We start from the raw sequence: 21,161 nt of genomic DNA on the forward strand, positions 1-21,161 counted from the left end.
AAATAAGCGGGGGGGGGAGCGGCTGTTTAGATCGGAGTTGAGGAGGAATTTCTTCACTCAAAGGGGGGGTGAAATTCTGGAATTCTCTGCCCGTTGAAGTGGTGGAGGCTACCTCGCTGAATATACTTAAGTCACGGGTAGATAGATTTCTGATAGACAAGGGAATTAAGGGTTATGGGGAGAAAGCGGGAAAGTGGAACTTATCCACTTCAGATCAGCCATGATCATGTTGAATGGCTGGGCAGGCTTGAAGGGCTAGATGGCCTACTCCTGCTCCTATTTCTTATGTTCTTACATTGCTGTGGGTATGAAGTCACACGCAGACCAGGGTGGGTAATGACAGCAGAGTCACATACAGACCCAACACCAGGTAATGACGACAGATTTCCTCCCCTGAAGGACATTAGTAAACAAGAAAGGTTCATCATTATCATTAAAGAAATAAACATTCTAATTCAAGATTTATTAATTCAATCAAACTCCCCTGACTGCTGTGGTGGGATTGGAACTAATTCTTTCAGAGGATGAAACGAGGCAGATCACGTGTGCTTGGCGATTCCATAAAGTAATGGCTGATGTGATTGTGGTCTTAACTCCACAATCCTCCTACTCCAATATAATCTTGACTAACGAGGGAGTCAAAAGTTATCACTTCTCTTTAAAAATACTCATTGGACTGCCTCCACCACTCTCTAGGGAACAGAGTGCCAAAGATTCACAACACTCGAGATAACATTTCCTCAACGCCATCTTAAATGGGAGACCCTTTATTTTTAAACTGTATCCCCAGTTCTAGCCTCTCACCTTATATGCTTGCAGCATGTGCCTCTTTCAGTACAGACATTGTCCCTCTCTCGCATGTTTTTCCCCTTTTTCCCCTACTCTCTCTCAAGCGCTCATGCTCCTGACACCCATTCCTCCCCCCATCCCTGCACCCTCTCAGTATGTGTGCTCATAATTTCTAAATCATGAAGGGGGTGGACAGAGTAGACAGGGAGAAGCAGTTACCACTCATAAAAGGGTCAAGAATAAGAGGGCACAGATTTAGAGTGATTTGCCAAAGAAGCAAACATGGTGTGAGAAAGAATCTTTTCCACAGTGAGTGGTTGGGGTCTGGGATGCATTGCCTAGAAGTGTGGAGGAGTCAGATTCAATTGAGGCATTCAACAGGTGATCATTTGAATAAAAACAATGTGCAGGGGTATGAGGAAAAAGCAGGGGAATGGCACTAAATCATGATGCTCATTTGGAGAGCTGCTTCCAAAAGGCAACTGGATAAATACTTAAGAGTCATAGAGGTTTACAACATGGAAACAGGCCCTTCAGCCCAACTTGTCCATGCCTCCCTTTTTTTAAAACCCCTAAGCTAATCCCAATTGCCTGCATTTGGCCCATATCCCTCTATACCCTTCTGACCCATCTAACTGTCTAAACGCTTCTTAAAAGACAAAATCGTACCAGTCTCTACTATTACCTCTGGCAGCTTGTTCCAGACACTCACCACCCTCTGCATGAAAAAATTGCCCCTATGGACACTTTTGCATCTCTCCCCTCTCACTTTAAACCTATGCCCTCTAGTTTTAGACTCCCTACCTTTGGGAAACGAAATTGATTATCTCGCTGATCTATGTCCCTCATTATTTTATAGGCCTCTATAAGATCACCCTAAGCCTTCTACGCTCCAGAGAAAAAAGGCCCAGTCTATCAAGCCTCTCCTTATAACTCAAACCATCAAGTCCCTGTAGCATCCTAGTAAACCTCGTCTGCACTCTGTTATAGAAAGGATATTATTAAATTAGAAAGAGTGACCGGAACAGTACACAGTATTCCAAGTACGGCCTTACCAGTGTCTTGTACAACTTCAACAAGACGTCCCAAGACGTATTCAATGTTCTGACCAATGAAACCAAGCATGCTGAATGCCTCCTTCATCACTCTGTCCACCTGTGACTCCACTTTCAAGGAGCTATGAACATGTACCCCAGATTTCTTTGTTCTGTAACTCTCCCCAATGCCCTACCATTCGCTGAGCAAGTCCTGCCCTGGCTTAATCTACTAAAACGCATTTATCTAAATTAAACTCCATCTTCCATTTGTCAACCTACTGGCCCAATTGATCAAGATCCCGTTGCACTCAGAGATAATTTTCTTCGCTGTCCACTATGCCACCAATCTTGGTGTCATCGGCAAACTTAATAACCACGTTTCCTATATTTTCATCCAAATCATTGATATAAGTGACAAATAACAGTAGACCCAGCACTGATCCGAGGTAAATCATGGTCACAGGTCTCCAGTTTGAAAAACAACCCTCTACAGCCAATTTTGTATCCATTTAGATACTTGAAGGGGAAAAACAGCAGAACTATGGAAAGGCATCTTTGTAGTTGTCAAGGTGGTGCAGAGTTGGGCTAGACTTTGATCTCTTTCATAGTCTAATAACCTGTCACATCTGTCTAATGACCCTCCAACCTCACTGCTAAAACTCATACCTGTGGGTGTGGGGATGATTCAACTGAGGGGAGATTTAGAAAGTTAAAAAGAATGAGGAAGTAGTGAAGGTACTGATATGGGAAATGATAAACATAGTGTGACAGGATGGGATAAGGAACGCAAACATACAGGTGAACCAACAATTGGAGCTAGAGTACAGAAACATGGTCAAAAGACAAAATTAAAGCTATTTATCTGAATGCATTAGCATTTGTAACAAGATAGATTACTAGGATATGAAAACTATTAGACAGACATGGTTGCAAAGTGAACAAGGCTAAGAACTTGACATTATGATAGGATAAGCAGAATAACTTCAATTAAATATCACCTTTAACATAATGAAACATCCAAAGGTACTTCGCAGCAACATTATAATGAGCTCATATAAGGAGATACTAGGTAAGATGGCAAAAAATCTAAGTCAAAGAAGTAGATTTTAAGGAGTCTGAAAGTAGGCAAGCAAGATAAAGAGGAAAGACAAATGGAAGTTATTTTAGACCCAGAGTAACTGAAAGCACAACCACTAATGGCAGAGTGATTAAAAGTGGGACTAGAATTAGAGGAGGGCAGATATCAAGGGTGGAATGGAGGAGAGTACAGAGAAAGGAAAGAGTGATGCCGTAGTGAGATTTGAAAATGAGGATGGAGGAGCAGTTAGGGACTGGTTGCTGGGATCATTCACCCTTGGCCTGTTGCAATACTTCAGTGATGTCCAACAAAAACTGGAAAACAACATCTCACCTTCCAATTAAGCACACTACAGCCTTGGCCAGAGTTCAACAACTTTAGATTGTGAACCTTCCCCTCCATACTGATTACTCCTTTTCTTTTAAAAAAATTGTTATTCGGGTTCCCTGGCTTGTCCCTACATAACCTACCCTTCCCCCACCATGGCCATGGCCACTTGTTTAGAACATAGAATACTACAAACAGGCCCTTCAGCCCACAAGTTGCACCGATCATTTCCATACCTACCAGGCCATAGAACTATCTAACTCCCAATCCCATTAAATCCCATGCACTCATCCAGAAGTCTTTTAAAAGACCCCAGCGAGTTCACCTCTACCACCACCGATGGCAGCCAATTCCACTCATTCACCACGCTCCGAGTGAAAAACTTACCCTGAACATCTCCTCTGTACTTGCTCCCCAGCACCTTAAACCTGTGTCCTCTCATTTCAGCCCTGGGAAATAGCCTCCGAGAATCCACCCTATCTATTCCTCTCAGCGTTTTATAAATCTCTATCAGGTCACCTCTCAACCTTCGTCTCTCCAGGGAGAAGAGACCTAGCTCCCTCTTCATAAGGCATGCCTCCCAATCCAGGCAACATCCTTGTAAATCTCCTCTGCACCCTCTCAATAGCTTCCACATCCTTCCTGTAGTGAGGCGACCAGAACTGCGCACAGTACTCCATGTGGGGTCTGACAAGGGTCCTATAAAGTTGCAGCATTCCCTCCCGACTCCTAAACTCAATCCCTCGATTAATGAAGGCCAGTACACCATACGCCTTCTTGACCACATCCTCCACCTGCGAGGCCGATTTAAGAGTCCTATGGACCCGGACCCCAAGGTCCTTCTGCTCCTCAACACTGCTAAGACCCCTACCCTTGATATTGTACTCCATCATCCCACTGGTCCTGCCAAAAAGGACCACAACACATTTATCCGCGTTGAAGTCCATCTGCCACTTCTCCGCCTAGTCTTGCATCCTATCTATGTCACACTGCAACGCTGTTTAGTTTTATTCCCACTGAGCACTGACCTCTATTTTCCTATGCTCTTCTACCTTTGCCATTATTAACACACTTCATCCCACATGGCTTCATTAACAGTCCCTCTGTCTCATGTTCATGACATTGTCATCAATCTCTCCTTAACCATGACCTATCACTGACTTCATTCTACACCACACTCCTCCGCAAATACATTTCTCCCCCTTTTCAATTCTGGAGAAGGGTCATATGGACTTGAATCACTAACTGTGCTTCTGTCCCCACAGATGCTGTCAGGCTTGCTGAGTTTATCCAGCACTTTTTGCTTTTATTTGAACGCTCTCAAGACATGGGTTCAAATCTTACCATGGCAACTGATGGAAATGACTCCCATAAATAATCCAATTAATAATATCTAGAATGTCCAAGATGAATAGAAAATTCGTTGGCAGACAGGAAACAGAGTAGGAATAAACAGGTTTTTTTCCAAGTTGCAGGCAGTGACGAGTTCAAAGATGTGCAGGTTAGATGGACTGGCCATACTAAATTGCCCCTTTGTATCCAAGGATGTGTAGGTTAGGTAGATTAGCCATGGAAATTGAGAGGGTGTTATGGGAATAGGGTGGGGGATGGGCCTGGATAAGGTGCTCTTTTGGAGAGTCGGTGCTGATTGATGGACTGAACGGTCTCCTTCTGTGTGGGTCTATGGCTTCTATCACTGAAAATTGAAAGCCAGCCTCACTGATCATCTTAAAACACCATCTGGTCCATGAATGTCTAAGTAGGGCTTAAATTTCTATCCTGGTATAGCCTACATGTGACTCCAGACCCACAGCACTGTGGTTGACCCTTAACTGCCCTCTGAAATGGCCCAGCAAGCTACTCGGTTCAAGGGCAATTAGGGATGGGCAACAAATGCTGGCCTTGCCAAAGACACCCACACCCTATGAAATAATTTAAAAATACGGAAATTTTTTGGGAGAATCGCAGCTTAAGTATTGAAGAAATTCACAGAAAAACTGGTGTAAATCACGCTGGTTTCTTCAGTGCGATTTCAGATAAGAATCTCCCACATTCTGTGTAATACAGAGGTCACGATTGGGAATATTAAAAGCTTTGGGGGGTGGGGCCTATTCACACCAGAGGCTGACAGTTCCAGAACTGCTCGCATGTGCAGTGGCCATGAGCTGTAGCCTGCACTTTGCCAGCCAGCTCGAACACTGGTAAGCCTGTAGCCCTTGCAATGCCGCCCGTCGACCCAGCCCCCGCTCATGGTCTGATTGCAGCCCCTTGTCCAGCCCAGACCTCCCTCCTGTCCTGGAATGCCCAATTTCTAGCCCAGCCAACACCCCCCACCCCAACTCCCCCTACTCAAAGGCCACCCTGATCATTGGCCTCCCTCTAGCCCAGACCGATCCCAGGCAGAGTGGCAATGGGACCCTCCACCTCCACAGATTGCCTCCTAAGCTGACCCTTGGCACTGTCCCATGCCCAATGGGTAGTGCCAAGGTGTCCTCAGTGCATGGGCACTTTGCCCCTTAGGCAGTGCCAAAAGGCACAGGTTGGCATTAGCACAATGGCACACCCCCCCCCCCCTTCACTCCAATAGAGTCAGGCTGCTAGTTTCCCAGAAGTGGAGAATAGTCTGAACTCCGCTGGGGTGAAATATTCCTGGCAGGGTGGGAGATGCTAGCAGGCATGGAGAATTCAGTCCCAGGTCTGCTAATTACATTTAAATTGAATTTTATAGGCTATTTAAATATTAGCCCAGCCAATTTCTGCTCACCCTAACGTGGGGAAATTTCTAGAATCCATTCTTGAAGATTTTGTTGCAAAACACTTGGAAAAACATGACAGGATTAGACAGAGTCAGCAGGAATTTACAAAAGGAAAATCACACTCGACAGATTTATTGGAATTCTTTAAGGATGTAACTCGTCGCATTGATGAGGAGGAGCCAGTTGATGTGGTTTACTTGGACTTTCAGAAAACTTTCAACTAGATCCCACATAAGAGATTAGCCAGTAAAATTAAAGTACATGGGGCTGAGGGTGGTGCATTGAGATGGACAGAAAACTGGTTGGTAGACAGGAAACAAAGATCAGGAATAAGCAGGTCTTTTTCCAAATGGCAGGCAAAGACTAGTGGGGTACCACAGGGATCAGTGTTAGAACCTCAGCTATTTACGATATATATTGATGACTTAGATGAGGAAGCAAAATATAGTATTTCCAAATTTGCCAACAACACAAACGGTGGAAGGGTGAGAAGGATGCAGAGATGCTTCAGTGTGATTTGGACAAGTTGGCTGGAATTTCACCGTCCCACCCTCCATGGGAATCGGAACGGGCGAGAGGCAGACAATGGAAAAGTCTGTTGAGTTCAGGTGAGATTTTACACTTTTGAGATGAATAAAGCACCACCCGTTCAGTGAGTGGACAAATGCAGGACAATATATGTGAGGTTACCCATTTTGGTAGCAAAAACAGGAAGGCAGATTATCTGAATGGCTATAGATTGGGAAAGGTAAATGTGTAACACGACCCAGGTGCCCTCTTACACCAGTCGCTGAAAGTAAGCATGCAGGTGCAGCAGACGGTAAAGGCGGCAAATGGTCTGTTGGCCTTCATAGTGAGAGGGTTCGAGTACAGGAGCAGGGATGTCCTGCTGCAATTATATAGGGCCTTGGTAAGGCCACACCTGTAGTACTGTGGGCAGTTCCTTATCTGAGGATGTTCTTGTTCTAGAGGGAATGCAGCGAAGGTTTACCAGACTGACTCCTGGGATGACGGGATTGACATACGAAGAGAGATCGAGTTGATTAGGATTATATTCACTGGAATTTAAAAGAATGAAGGAGGGGAGAGGCGGTCTCATCGAAACCCATAAAATTATAAGAGGATTTGACAGGGTAAATGCAGGAAGGATGCTCCCAATGGCAGAAGAGTTTAGGACTAGGGGTCACAGGATAAATATTTTAGGACTGAGATGGGGAGAAATTTCTTCACCCAGAGAGCGGTGAGCCTCTGAAGTTCGCTACCTCAGAAAGCAGTTGGGCATTAAATTGTATATTTTCAAGATCCCTTTAGCTCTTGGGTTTAAAGGGGTCAAATATATGGGGAGAAGCAGGAACAGGTATTGAGTTAGTGATCATAATGAATGGCTCAAAGGGCCAAATAGCCTACTCCTACTATTTTCTATGTTTCTTTGCCTATATAGGCCTAGTCTACTCAATTTCTCCTTACTGGACAATCTCGTCATCCAGGAAGCAATCTAACAAACCTTTATTACACTATCTCCAAGTAACTATCATTCCTTATGTAAAGGAGCCAAACTGTCATAATAATCCAGATGTGGTCTCACCAAGGCCTTATACAATTTCAGCAAGACTTTTTTACTCTGAATTCAATCCCTTTGTTACAAAGGCTAACATACCACCTGCTGGTTCCAATGTGAACCACAACATCTTGTCTGCTTCCTTACCCCTGGAAAATATTCTGTCCCCATCTAGGCGATGACCTTTAACCTGGCACTAGAAGGCAACACAACATGCAAGATTCCTGTCGGTGGTTGCTTATCTCCCTAACTACTGAATTCCATACAACATTTCTACTCTTTCCTGTGATCCCCTGTGCAGTTATTTTCTACATGTTATCGTGAATGTGCTCTAGACCTTCAAGTGGCATCATTCTCATTCTACTGTAAACCAGAGATTGCAACACCTTTAGGAATAACTTTGCAAATCTAATAGTTTGAGGGAGGGGGAGAAACAGGTTAAATATCTTTCCAGTGACCTGCTTTTTGTCATTTATTTCGATTCCAATTCCTGACAGAACTATTAATAGTAAATCATATTTAAAATTCAATCCTTGTGACAAAATGGATCATCTTACTTGATCTACCTGACATACAGGTGCAAATTGAAAAAAGCAAAGATATCCCCAGCTGCTGGAATGTCAGCATTGAATGACATCTTGTTTTTATAAGTCCAATATTGAAAGGTCCCTGCAGCACTTGCCTCTTCATTCTCTCAGAATACTGCCATCCTGAATCAATGCCTTCCCTTCTAAGCAATAATTATAAATTGAATTCTCATCTGGGCATCTACACCGTGAATTCAGTCTGGTACTTGTGCAGTGACATTTTACACACTTTCTCATCTTCCTCTTTGCTCTGTGGACAATTAACCCAAGATTGCAAACTGAGTACAACACTGGGGTGATCAACAGCAAGTAGTATTGTCTATTAATCCTGCTTGGCCTCTTAGATGGGTTTGGTGAGACACTGGAGTGATGGGTGAAACTACAACTTTGTCTTCAGAACAGGAGGGAAAACGTGGTGTGTGCGATATGGCCTTGACTGTGAGTGTAAGATGCGGGGGCACGGAGGAACAAAGTTTCCTATGCAGTCTTGATTTCAAACCAATCTCCATTCCCACTGATGCTGCTGCAAGGCTATTTTAATGAAAATATAATTGAGAGCTGTTTCTTGCACAACTTGGACAAAAGAACAAAGAAAATTACTGCACAGGAACAGGCCCTTCGGCCCTCCAAATCTGCACCGACCAGGCTGCCCAACTAAAACCCCCTCCCTTCCGGGGATCATATCCCTCTACTCACGTACTTGTCAAGATGCCCCTTAAGAGTCACTACCATGTCTGCTTCCACTACCTCCCCCAGCAACGTGTTCCAGGCATCCACTACTCTGTGTAAAAAATCTGCCTTGTACATCTCCTTTAAACCTTGCCCCTCACACCTTAAACCTATGACCCCTAGTAATTGACTCTTCCACCCTGGGAAAAAGCTTCTGACTATCCACTCTGTCCATACCTCTCATAATCTTGTAAACTTCTATTAGGTCTCCCCTCAACCTCTGTCGCTCCAGTGAGAACAAACCAAGTTTCTCCAACCTCTCCTCATAACTAACGCCCTCCATACCAGGCAACATCCTGATAAATCTTTTCTGTACCCTCTCCAAAGCCTCCACATCCTTCTAGTAGTGAGGCGACCAGGATTGAACACTATGTTCCAAGTGTGCCCTAACTAAGGTTGTATAAAGCTGCAACATGACTTGCCAATTTTTAAATTCAATACCCCAGGCAATGAAGGTAAGCATGCCATATGCTTTCTTGACCACCTTCTCCAACTGCATTGCTATGTTCAGTGACCTGTGTACCTGTACACCCAGAACTCTTTGCCTATCAATACTCAATATTCTACCATTTATTGTATATTTCCTATCTGTATTAGGCCTTCCAAAATGTATTGCCTCACATTTGTCCAGATTAAACTTCATCTGCCATCGCTTCATCAAGTCTCCAACTGATCTTTATCCTGCTGTACCCTCTGATGGTCCTGATCACTATCCACAAATCCACCATTTAGTCCAGTTGCATAGCCTAATGTGTACCCAGATTTGTGTGATCGAGGGTAACATTAGAAGTAATGGTAGAGAACGTGTATTGGGGAATTACTGTGCATGGCATGGCCCTTTTAAGAGGAGGGTCACATGATCACTATCATCATCGAGGTTGTCACAGGCTGCCAATAGTTGGGGAATTGAAGCCTGTACAGTGCACACCTACAATAAGCCTGCCTGCTGTTACTACGAAAACTCGTGTGGGCCTCCTGAAGTAAACCAATCTCTGTCCACCCCTCGCCATACTAAGAAAGTATGGCATTTAAATGATTTTAATGACGTCTATGTGTTCTGCTCTACTTGTTGCTCACATTTTAACCCCAGTTCACTTCAAGACTACATTTAGTTAATTCTGCAGGTGATCAACTGACAAATAAATTAAAATTCAATTACTTTCAGTGAAGCTGCAAAATCACAAAGAACACTGTTTTGTTTGGGATTCCACACTAGAAAAGTTCAGTGCGCCTGTCAATGAGTAATATAAAGTGATGACTAATGGTAGCTGTTACAACAAGTTGACCAGCTTTTCCAGTTAATCAACTTCTGTTTTCCAGTCAGCAGCTAATTATTTCTCAACATCACTATCTGCTGTGGCTCACTTGGCACCATGTGAGGCATGAGGCATTATGTCAATTTGATGCCTAGAGGAAAGAATTAGCACAAGTAACAGTAATATCCCATTTAAAAAGAATGATATCAAACCACTGCAGCTTAAGTCACTGGGGTAGACAATAGCATACTGACATCAGTAGAAATGAATATCAGGTAGTTTCTAAAGCTGCTTGTCAGTCCAGAATGCCAATTTTACACTCCAGGCGCAAGTTGCAAATTTTCCCCACTACATACTGGAGACAGACACATAGCTATCACTGGAGCGTTTCCAGATGTTAGACTTCCAATTATAATCCAGGTAACTCGTACCAAGACCATTTCTCTCTGGGGTGTTGGGAGAAACAACTATAGAGGACAGAGACATCCATGTTTTCAGAATAACAAAAGCAGCTCATTTTTAACTTTAATAGATAGCTATTGCTAACACTGAACACTGGGAGAGTCCCTCTTCTGTGGTAATTTCTGCATACTTCCTGGAGAGTGACAGTGAGCAAGAAATTCCAAAAAATACTTGCAACTTAACATGAAAGAGGTTGTTACCCTCAGGCAAAAGTACACAATTTCCAGCAAGACTCCTGCTGAATGACAGGCATGGTCATCACACATGCAGACACACCAGATATAGATAGGTAGATAATGAGCCATAGTCGCAAGGGAATGCAGGTATCTTTCTATTAGAGAAAGACAACCAGTTATGTAGCTCGAGAGGCACCAGGTATACCAGGAATTGATTCATCAAAACAACAAGCTGATAAAATTGAACACCTGTTACCTTGCATGTTCCATCTTCTCTATTTAGTGCATGACAAAGTACAACATTGGACATAGTGGATGGTACTCAGTTAGCAATCCTTCTTTAATACTGTGCCCTGCAGAGTATTAAAGTGCGACTGCTTGCTCCAGCTGCAATTAGAACTCAAGGTTTCATTATGTCTGCTGAATGCTCATCGGCATGTGGAGATTATCACTACAGTCCACCTGGCTGGTACCAAAGTTCAAAAGGAATCCATATTCTAGGCTCTCCCTTCAAGCTCCTGATCATTTACATTTGCAAACACCTGTCCAAATCCCTGAAGAATTTCCTTCCTTCCTTTCTTTCTCCTCCCCCCACCCGCCCCAACAAAAATCCACATCCCTTTAACATAGAAAATAGAAGCAGGAGTAGGCCATTTGGCCCTCTGAACTTGCTCTGCCATTCATTTCGTAAATCATCTAATTCAATATCCTGCCTTCACTCCCATATCCCTTGATCCCTTTAGCCCAAAAGCTACATCTAATTTCTTCTTGAAATCAGACAGTGTTTTGGCCTCAACTATATTTGGTGGTAGTGAATTCCACATATTCACCATCCTCTGGGTGAAGAAATTTCTCCTCACCTCAGTTCTAAGAGGTTTATCCCTTATCCTCAAACTATGATCCCTAGTTCTGGACTCCCCCACCATTGAGAACATTATTTCTGAATCTACCTTGTCAGAATTTTATAAGTTTCTACGGGATACCCTCTCAGTCATTTAAACTCCAGTGGACATAATCGTAACTGACTTGGTCTCTCCTCGTATGATAGACTTGCCATCCCAGAAATCAGCCTGTAAACCTTCGTTGTACTCCCTTGATAGCAGACATCCTTCCTCAGATAAAGACACCAAAACTGCACACAATACTCCAGATGTGGTCTCACCAATGCCCTACACAACTGCAGTAAAACATCTCTATTCCTATACTCAAATCCTCTCACTATGAAGGCCAACATATCATTTGCCTTCTTACTTGTCTACTGTATCTGAGCATTTACTTTCAGAGACTGATGCATGAGGGTACCAAAGTCTCGCTAAGTATTCACCTCACTCAATTTACACCCATTCAAATAGTAACTTGCCTTCCTATTATTGCTATTGCAGTGGATAATCTCACATTTATCCACATTATACTGCATCCGCCACGTATATGCCCACTCAGCATGTCCAAATCATGCTGAAACATCTCTGTATCCTCCTCACAGCTTACCCTCCCACCTAACCTTGTATCATCTGCAAATTTGGAGATAATACATTTAGTTCCCTCTTCCAAATCATTAATATATAACGTGAATAGTTAGAGTTCTAGCACAGATCCTTGTGGTACCCCACTAGTCATTGCCTGCCTATCGGAAAAGACCTGTTTATGCCAATTCTTTACTTGCTCTCTGCTAACCAGCTTTCTGTCCATCTCAAGACACTACCTACAATCCCATGCACTTCAACTTTACGTAATAGTCTGCTTTCTGGGACCTTGTCGAAAGCTTTCTGAAAATCTAAATAAGCCACATCCACCAGTTCTCCTCAGTCAAGTCTACTCTTTACATGAAAGAATTCCAATAGATTGGTCAAGCATGATTTCCTTTTTGTAAATCCATGCTGATTTTGTCTGATTATATCACTGCTGAAGTCCTTGATAATGGACTCTAGCAGCTTCCCCAGTACTGACATTAAGTTCATTGGTCTATAGTTTCCTGTTTTCTCTCGACTTCCCTTTTTGAATAGCAGACTTACGTTAGCTACCTCTAATCTGTAGAAACCAGTCCAGATTCCAAAAAATTTTGGAAAATGACCACCATTGGATGTACTATTTCCAAGGTCACTTCCTTAAGCACTCTGGAATGAAGATTATCAGGCCCAGGAGATTTATCCACTTCAATTCCATCAATTTCCCCAAAAGCATTTCTCTACTCATACTGATTTCCTTCAATTCCTCACTAAAACCTACTTCTCTTGGAACTTCTGGTACTAAATTCCTTTCTGAAGATAGGAGCAAATTAGTTTGAGGTTGTCTCATCATTTATTTGGAATCAGTTTTCCTGCAGTACAGCATCTGGGAAGCATCAACCAAGTTTCCAGTATAAATGTTCCCAGCTTTTTTAGTTTTGATGCCCTTTTCTCCCTTCTTCCCTGTTATAAAACAATAGCCAGAATTACACACATCTCCCAGTTTGGATGGAACATGTAGTATACAAGTTCAATACCATCCCTGCATACCCTAAAACGTACACCTTGTTTGCCATATTCCTTGTTTTTACATTAAATGCTTTTCCAAAATCCAAACAGAACTTCCCTTATTCCCCCATGCCCATTATCTTTCCCCTTACCAACTCAATCTAATTAGTCTATATCTTTCGAAGTTCTTCACTGTCCTCTCTTTCAGGATGCCCTCTAATATTTTACCCTATTTTAGATGCCAGGTTCTCTGGCATAGAATTCGTCATACCAACACAAGGCCGATTTCATAAGGAGTTTCTTCAAATGCTGCATCTCCTACTTGCCTGCTACTTATTTGTACTTCTTACATTTTTAATACCCTTTGACTCATTCTGCAAAATATCATCATTTGCATTTGGAACTGAGCCTACAGTTTATTGTGAAAGTTAACTCTGAAAGTTTAATCAAAGTCACTTGGGATACCTACCATTCCTTGAAGTTGTGAACCTTCATCATGCTATTGTTTTTTGGATCTGTTGTTGCTTTATATTTAACAATTAAATGTCCTGCAATCTGTGTTAAAGAAAGATTTGCATTAAAAAGCACCTTTATAATCTCAGGATGTCCCAAAGTGTGTAAGATGTAATTCACCTGAGTCACAAGGTTGTGGGTTCTGGTCCCACACTCGGGATTGAGCACAAAAATCTACACTGACACAAAACTGGCTTGACAATAACAGTCATGATGTGGATATGCCGGCGTTGGACTGGGGTAAACACAGTAAAAAGTCTGACAACACCAGGTTCAAGTCCAACCGATTAATTTGATAGTAAACTCACAAGCTTTCGAGCCAGAAAGCTTGTGAGTTTACTACTTGAGGCCAGAACTCTCCATTCACCTGAAGAAGAGCTTAACCTTGAAAGCTTGTGAGTTTACTATCAAATAAATCAGTTGGACTTAAACCTGGTGTTGTCAGTCTTTTTACAGTGTTGACAATAACAGACAAAGGATGGTTGTAGAGGGCTGATTTCAAACTGGAGACCTGTGACCAGTGGTGTGCCTCAGGGATATGTGCTGGATCCACTTATTTGTCGTTTATATTAATGATTTGGATAAGAATTTAGAGGGCATAGTTAATAAGATTGGTGGCATGGTGGACAGTGAAGAAGGTTATCTAGGATTGCAACAGGATCTTGATCAATTGGGCCAATGAATGGTAGATGAAGTTTAATTTAGATAAATATGAGGTGATGCATTTTGGCAGATTGAAGCAGGACAGGACCTGCTCAGTTAATGGTAGGGCGTTGGAGAGAGTTATAGAACAAAGAGATCTAAGAGTACAAGTTCACTACTCCTTGTAAGTGGAGTCACAGCTGGACAGGGTGGTGAAGAAAGTATTTGATATGCTTGGTTTGAATATCTTGTTGAAGTTGTACAAGACATTAGTAAGGCCACACTTGGAATACTATGTACAGTTCTGGTTGCCCTATTATAGAAGGGATATTATTAAAGAGTGCAGAAAAGATTTACTACCATGCTACTGGCTGGATAGGCTGGGACTTTTTTTCCATAGGAGGCTGAGGGGTGATCTTACTGAGGTCTATAAAATAATGAGGGGCATAGATAAGGTAGATAGGCAATATCTTTTCCCAAAGGCAGGGAAGACTCAAACCAGCGGGCATAGCTATAAGGTGAGGGGAGAGATAACGAAAAGGTCCAGAGGGGAATTTTTTCACAGAGGATAGTGAGTGGGAACGAGCTTCCAGAGGTGGTGGTAGAGGTGGGTACAATTTTGTCTTTTGAAAAGCATCTGGACAGTTGGAGGGATATGGGCCAAACATGGGCAATTGCGACTTGCTTAGTGGTAAAAACTGGGTTCCATGGACAAATTGGGCCAAAGAGGGAGTGCTGCACTGTTGGAGGTGCCATCTTTCAGATGATGCATTAAACTAAAGTTCCAATTGTTTGCTCACTGGATGTAAAAGATCCCATGGCACTGCTTCAAAGAAGAGCAGATGAACTGACATCTTAGTCAATATTTATCTATTATTCAACATCACAAAAAAAAGCTCATTATCAAATTGCTGCCTGTTAGCTTGCAGTACAAACATTGCTGCTGTGTTTCCTGTATTGTGACAAAACTTCAAAAGTACTTCAAATACTGTAAGGCATTTCTATATCTCTGACAGGTGTGAGAGCAATATATAAACGCAATGTTTTTACTCAAGTGGTAGCACATTTGCCTCTGAATCAGAAGGATGTGGGTTCGAATCCCACTTCAGAGGCTTGAGGATTCAGGCTGACATCCCAGTGCAGTGCTGAGGCAGAGTTACAACGTTGGAGATCTTTCTGATGAGACATTGAACCAAGGCCATATCTGCCCTCTCAGGTCGTTGTAAAAAATCTCATGGCACCATTTTAAAGGAGCAGGGGGAAAACTCCACAGGGTTCAGTGCAATCAAACCAGTTCCTGAAACAAATGTAGCATGTTACCTTGCCAAGCTGCTGGTGCACACTCAGGTTATACATCATGATAGCTCCGTCTAAAATTTCCAGTAAAGATTTCTCTGTGATTGGGTGATCTGGTTCATCAGGGGGACGCCCTAATAACAGGCCATCGTTTCCGTGGCTTCCTTCAACTGTAAGGAGAAGCAAAGTATCATTATGTACCAGCACCAAATCGGACTACAAATAATCACACAAGTCTGATAGCTTTATAGTCACTCTCTTTGTGAGTCAGCCACAAGCCTAATCCTGCAGACAGATCAAGCCAAACTATCTCTGAGACCAGGCACTGGGGAATAAGAAGTGGAACTTCAAATTTGACATCTTGCTGTTCATCAGTGCATTCGACAGTAGTAGGAAGACTGGAGTAGAGACAGTGGCTCAGCTTCAGCATAGGTCATCAAGCTAGCACAAGTGTGATCCCATCTAGAACAGGACTGTATCTTTTTCACTACAATGCTCCACCAGTAATCATGCAGGTGTATGAGACGTGTCCCTCCATCCTCGGTTTTCACGGAGGAGGACACAAGTAGTTTGCCAGATATTAAAGACAGAAGGATAGTAGGAGTTGAGGGCCTGAATGCGATTATTGTCACTAGAGAGGTAGTGCTTGATAGACTAATGGGACTGAAGGTGGACAAGTCCCCAGGACCAGATGGAATGCATCCCAGGGTTCTGAAAGAAATGGCAGAGGTGATAGTAGATGCCTTCGTGATTATTTATCAAAATTCACTGGACTCCGGGGAAATGCTGGAAGATTGGAAAATGGCTAATGTCACGCCGCTGTTTAATAGCAGACAAATGGCAGGGAATTATAGGCCGGTTAGTTTAACGTCTGTAGTTGGAAAAATGCTAGAATCCGTCACCAAAGAAGAAATAGCGAGGCACCTAGAAAAGAATGGTTTGATCGAGCAGACGCAGCACGGATTCGTTAAAGGGAAGTCGTGTTTGACGAATTTATTAGATTTCTATGAGGATGTGACTAGTGCGGTAGACAGAGGGGAACTGGTGGATGTGGTGTTTTTAGATTTTCAAAAGGCGTTTCATAAGGTGCCTCATAAAAGGTTGCTACAGAAGGTTAGGGTGCACAAAGTTGGTGGTAAGGTGTTAGCGTGGATAGAGGATTGGCTGTCTAATAGGAAGCAAAGAGTTGATATCAATGGGTGTTATTCTGGTTGGCGGTTGGTGACTAGTGGAGTGCCGCAGGGATCGGTGCTGGGGCCTCAGCTACCTACCATCTATATAGATGATCTGGAGGAGGGGGCTGAGTGTAGGGGGACGAAATTTGCTGATGATACGAAGATGAGTGGAAAAGCAAATTGCGTGGAGGGTGTGGAAAGTCTTCAGAAAGATTTGGATAGGCTGAGCGAGTGGGCGAGGACCTGGCAGATGGAGTATAATGTTAGCAAGTGTGAGGTTATCCACTTTGGCAGAAGGAGGGATTATTATTTAAAAGGCAAAAAGCTGCAGCATGCTACGGTGCAGAGGGACCTGGGGGTCCTTGTGCACGAGTCACAAAAACCCAGTCTGCAGGTGCAGCAGGTGATCAAGGCGGCGAATAGAATGTTGGCCTTTATAGCGAGGGGGATAGAATATAAAAGTAGAAAGGTCTTGCTGCAACTGTACAGGGTACTGGTGAGACCACAGCTGGAGTACTGTGTGCAGTTTTGGTCGCCGCACTTGCGCAAGGATATATTGGCCTTGGAGGGAGTGCAGAGGAGGTTCACTAGGCTGATACCGGAGATGAGGGGGTTGGACTATGAAGAGGGACTAAATAGACTAGGTCTACACTCGTTGGAATTAAGGCGGCTGAGGGGGGATCTTATAGAGACGTATAAGATAATGAAGGGGATGGATAGGGTAGAGGTAGAGAGATTCTTCCAGCTTAGAAAGGATAGCAGGACTAGAGGACACAGCCTCATGGGGGGGGGGGCAGCTTAGATCACAGTTGAGGAGGAACTTCTTCACTCAAAGGGTGGTGAATCTCTGGAATTCTCTGCCCGTTGAAGTGGTGGAGGCTACCTCGCTAAATATATTTAAGTCACGGGTAGATAGGTTTTTGATAGACAGGGGAATTAAGGGTTATAGGGAGAAAGCGGGAAAGTGGAACTGATCCACTTCAGATCAGCCATGTTATTATTGAATGGCGGGGCAGGCTCGAAGGGCTAGATGGCCTACTCCTGCTCCTATTTCTTATGTTCTTATGTTATTTGGCTGTGCAAAGAACACATAATTTCACACCAGTATCATTATGCTTTTGAACAAAATGTCTGCAACGCAGCTGCTGAAAAGATTCACTCACCTACTCTTAAATCCAGTGACAATAAACAATTTCCTTGCACCAACTGTCAATTTTATAAGCTTAAAATCTTAATGAGGCTTCCGAATAGCAATTAAACTAAAATGTTGCAGAAAAACACACAAGTGGATTAAGAGCGTCAGATTATTGTCAAGACACAAAGAGAAAACAATATTAATCAAACTGAACCACACCGGCTCAGTAATGGTGCATCAATTCAATCAAAGTATTAAGACTTGAGTGGCACCTCACAACAGGACCAACATTTGAGTGCATCTTTCAGTAGCATTAAAAGTATCCTCTGTATATTAAGCTATTTTAGTTACTGTTTTCAATTTTACTGACAGTGCGTTAGGTGGGTCACAAACATTTTTTACTGTTGCACATTCCTTTTTTCACTGTGAGAATGTCAGTAATACAGCATTTGTGGACAGTTCACAGACTTTACGGTGTTGTTTTCTTTGCTGACTGTATCCAAACTCCCAACAGATTAATCTATAATCACTTTTAGCAAATCCTGTTGCACCTTTCATGGTTTCACCTTATGTTTGTGCATTGTTTGAGGCTTATGAAGCAGGCCCTGTGCACATTCCCTGAAGAAACGTAGACCAGGCAGGTGCAAAGCACGAATTTCTTCCAGATGCTCCAGTTTCCTCCCACAATCTAAAAATGTGCAGGTTAGGTGGATTGGTCATGCTAAATTGCCCCTTAGTATCCAATGATGTGTAGATTAGATGGATTAGCCATAGTAAATATGTAGGGATAGGGTAGGGGAGAAGGCCTGGTTAAGATACTTTGTCAGAGAGTTGGTGCAGGCCCAATGGGCCATATCACCTCTTCTGCATTGCAGGTATTCTATGATTCTATGAAGGCACCATTTGCAATTCCTCAGATACTGAAGCAGTCTGTGCCTGCATTCAGCAATAACGGGACAGCAATTAGGCTTGGGCGTTTAGGCAGCAAGTAACATTCACACCATACAAAAGTCCAACACTGATCATTGTTTGGGTCCAGATCAGAACCCCAAGGTATAAAGCCAGACTATACCCCAATAATTTTCCATTTTGGTATAAATATGAGAATAAGATGTTTCACTCCAGGCGCGATTCTATTGACAAAACAAAGGAGCTTTTATCAAAACAAACTATTTATCAGCACAGTTTAACTTTTGTAAATAAATTAGCTTAATCTTTAGCAGTTGAAAAATACTTAATACGGAAGGAAATAATGCTACGTTCTAACTTATCAATATACCAATTCCGATCAAGGAATATTTCTCAGACTTAAAACACACTTTGAACATAGTTAGCAAAACCCAGGCATACTTACTTTAACCTTTGTTAATAGTCTTATAGTCTTAGAACTTTGAGAAAACTTTGGGAGGGAGGGAGGAGAGAGACAGACAGAGAGACAGACAGAGAGACAGAGAGACAGACAGACAGAGAGAGAGACAGAGAGAGAGACAGACAGAGAGACAGACAGAGAGACAGACAGAGAGACAGACAGAGAGACAGACAGAGAGACAGAGATGGCGAGAGCCTTTTCTTTCAGCCAACTCCAGGCAGCAACTCCCTTTATTTTAAAATGAAAATGAAACTGTTTTATCCTCCAAGCCTAGCTTCTCCTATTTCTAGTATCACATGACTCTGTCTCTGTGTACCTAACTCACCTGTTTACTTCCATTAAAAAATACACCTCATTAGACCTTCTACTAAATAAACAGTCAATGGCTGAAATGTGTAATTATCCTGCTGTCTCAGCATCTGCTGCATTCCTGCCAGACAAACCAACTGCTTGTAACAAAACAGTCTCTGAAAACAGTTACCCCTTAAATACAAAATATATTAATAGCATAGTGTCATCACACCATTTCCAACGACAGATAATCTAACCATTTATCCTTGACATTCAATGGCATTACCTTAACAGAGTTCCCCGCTATAAACATCAAGGGGATAACCATTGACTACAAACTAAACTGGACCAGCCAAACAAATAAGAACATAATAAGAAATAGGAGCAGGAGAAGGCCATCTAGTCCTTCAAGCCTGCCCATCCGTTCAGTAAGATCATGGCTGATCTGAAGTGGATCAGTTCCACTTTCCCGCTGTCTTCCCATAACCCTTAATTCCCCTATCAAAAACCTATCTACCCGTGACAAATATATTTAGCGAGGTAGCCTCCACCACTTCAACTGGCAGATAATTCCAGAGATTCAACACCCTTTGAGTGAAGAATTTCCTCCTCAACTCTGATCTAAACTGCGCCCCCCCTTTATCTTAAGGCTGTGCCCTCTAGTCCTGTTATCCTTTCTAAGCGGGAAGAATCTTCCCACTTAGAAAGAATCTTTCTAAGCGGGAAGAATACTATGACTACAAGAACCGGTCAGAAGCTGGGAATTCTGCAGCAAGTAATTCACCTCCTGGCTTCCCAAAGCCTCACAATAGAATCCCTACAGAGCAGAAGGTAGCCAGTCGGTCTACTGAATTTGCACTGGCTCTCCAAAAGAGCTACTTACCCAGATCCACCTTCTGCTCTATCCTCATAACCCCACACATTTACCTGGTTAATCCATGTAACTTACACATCATTGGACACTAAGGGGCAATTTAGCATGCCAATCTACCTAAACAGCACATCTTCAGGCTGTGGGAGGAAACTGGAGCACCCAGAGAAAATTATGCTTTGCACCTGCCTGACATGCACTTCTTCAGGGAGTGTACACAGGGCCTGCTTCATGAACCTGAAACAGGACACAAGTACAGGTGGAACCGTGAAAGGTGTTACCTACTGCAACAGGATTCAGGATTTGCCAACAGTGATTAATGATTAGTCTGTTGGGCATTAGACCACACCTGGAATATTACAGACAGTTTTGGTCCCTTTATCAAAGGCAAGATATACTGGCATTGGAGGCAGGCCAGACAGTTCACTAGATTAATCCCAGGTATGGAGAGATTTTCTTATGAGGAGAGGTTGAGTAGGTTGACCTATGCTCATTGGAGTTTAGAAAAATAAGATGTGACCTTATTCAGACATATAGGACTCTCAGGGGGCTTGACAGGGTAGATGCTGAGCTTTTGTTTTCCCTGGAGAGAGTCTGAGATCAGAGGGTATATTTCAGATAAGGAGTCGCCTAAGAAGAGGAATTTTTTCTCTCAAGAGTA

At 42.9% G+C, this 21,161-nt stretch overlaps 1 protein-coding gene across 1 annotated transcript in view; it reads right to left on the bottom strand.

The window, feature by feature from the left end:
* Nucleotides 1-21,161, bottom strand: part of rnf123 (ring finger protein 123) — a 394,669-nt gene that overhangs the window by 227,311 nt on the left and 146,197 nt on the right. Inside the window, exon 24 of the mRNA XM_080184629.1 lies at nt 15,684-15,829. Within this exon, the coding sequence (XP_080040755.1) occupies nt 15,684-15,829 (146 nt within the window). The remainder of the gene's footprint in view (nt 1-15,683; nt 15,830-21,161) is intronic.

Source organism: Carcharhinus amblyrhynchos, chromosome 3 (genome assembly GCF_965287045.1).
Source record: "Carcharhinus amblyrhynchos chromosome 3, sCarAmb.v2.hapA, whole genome shotgun sequence".
Taxonomy (NCBI): Eukaryota; Metazoa; Chordata; class Chondrichthyes; order Carcharhiniformes; family Carcharhinidae; genus Carcharhinus; species Carcharhinus amblyrhynchos.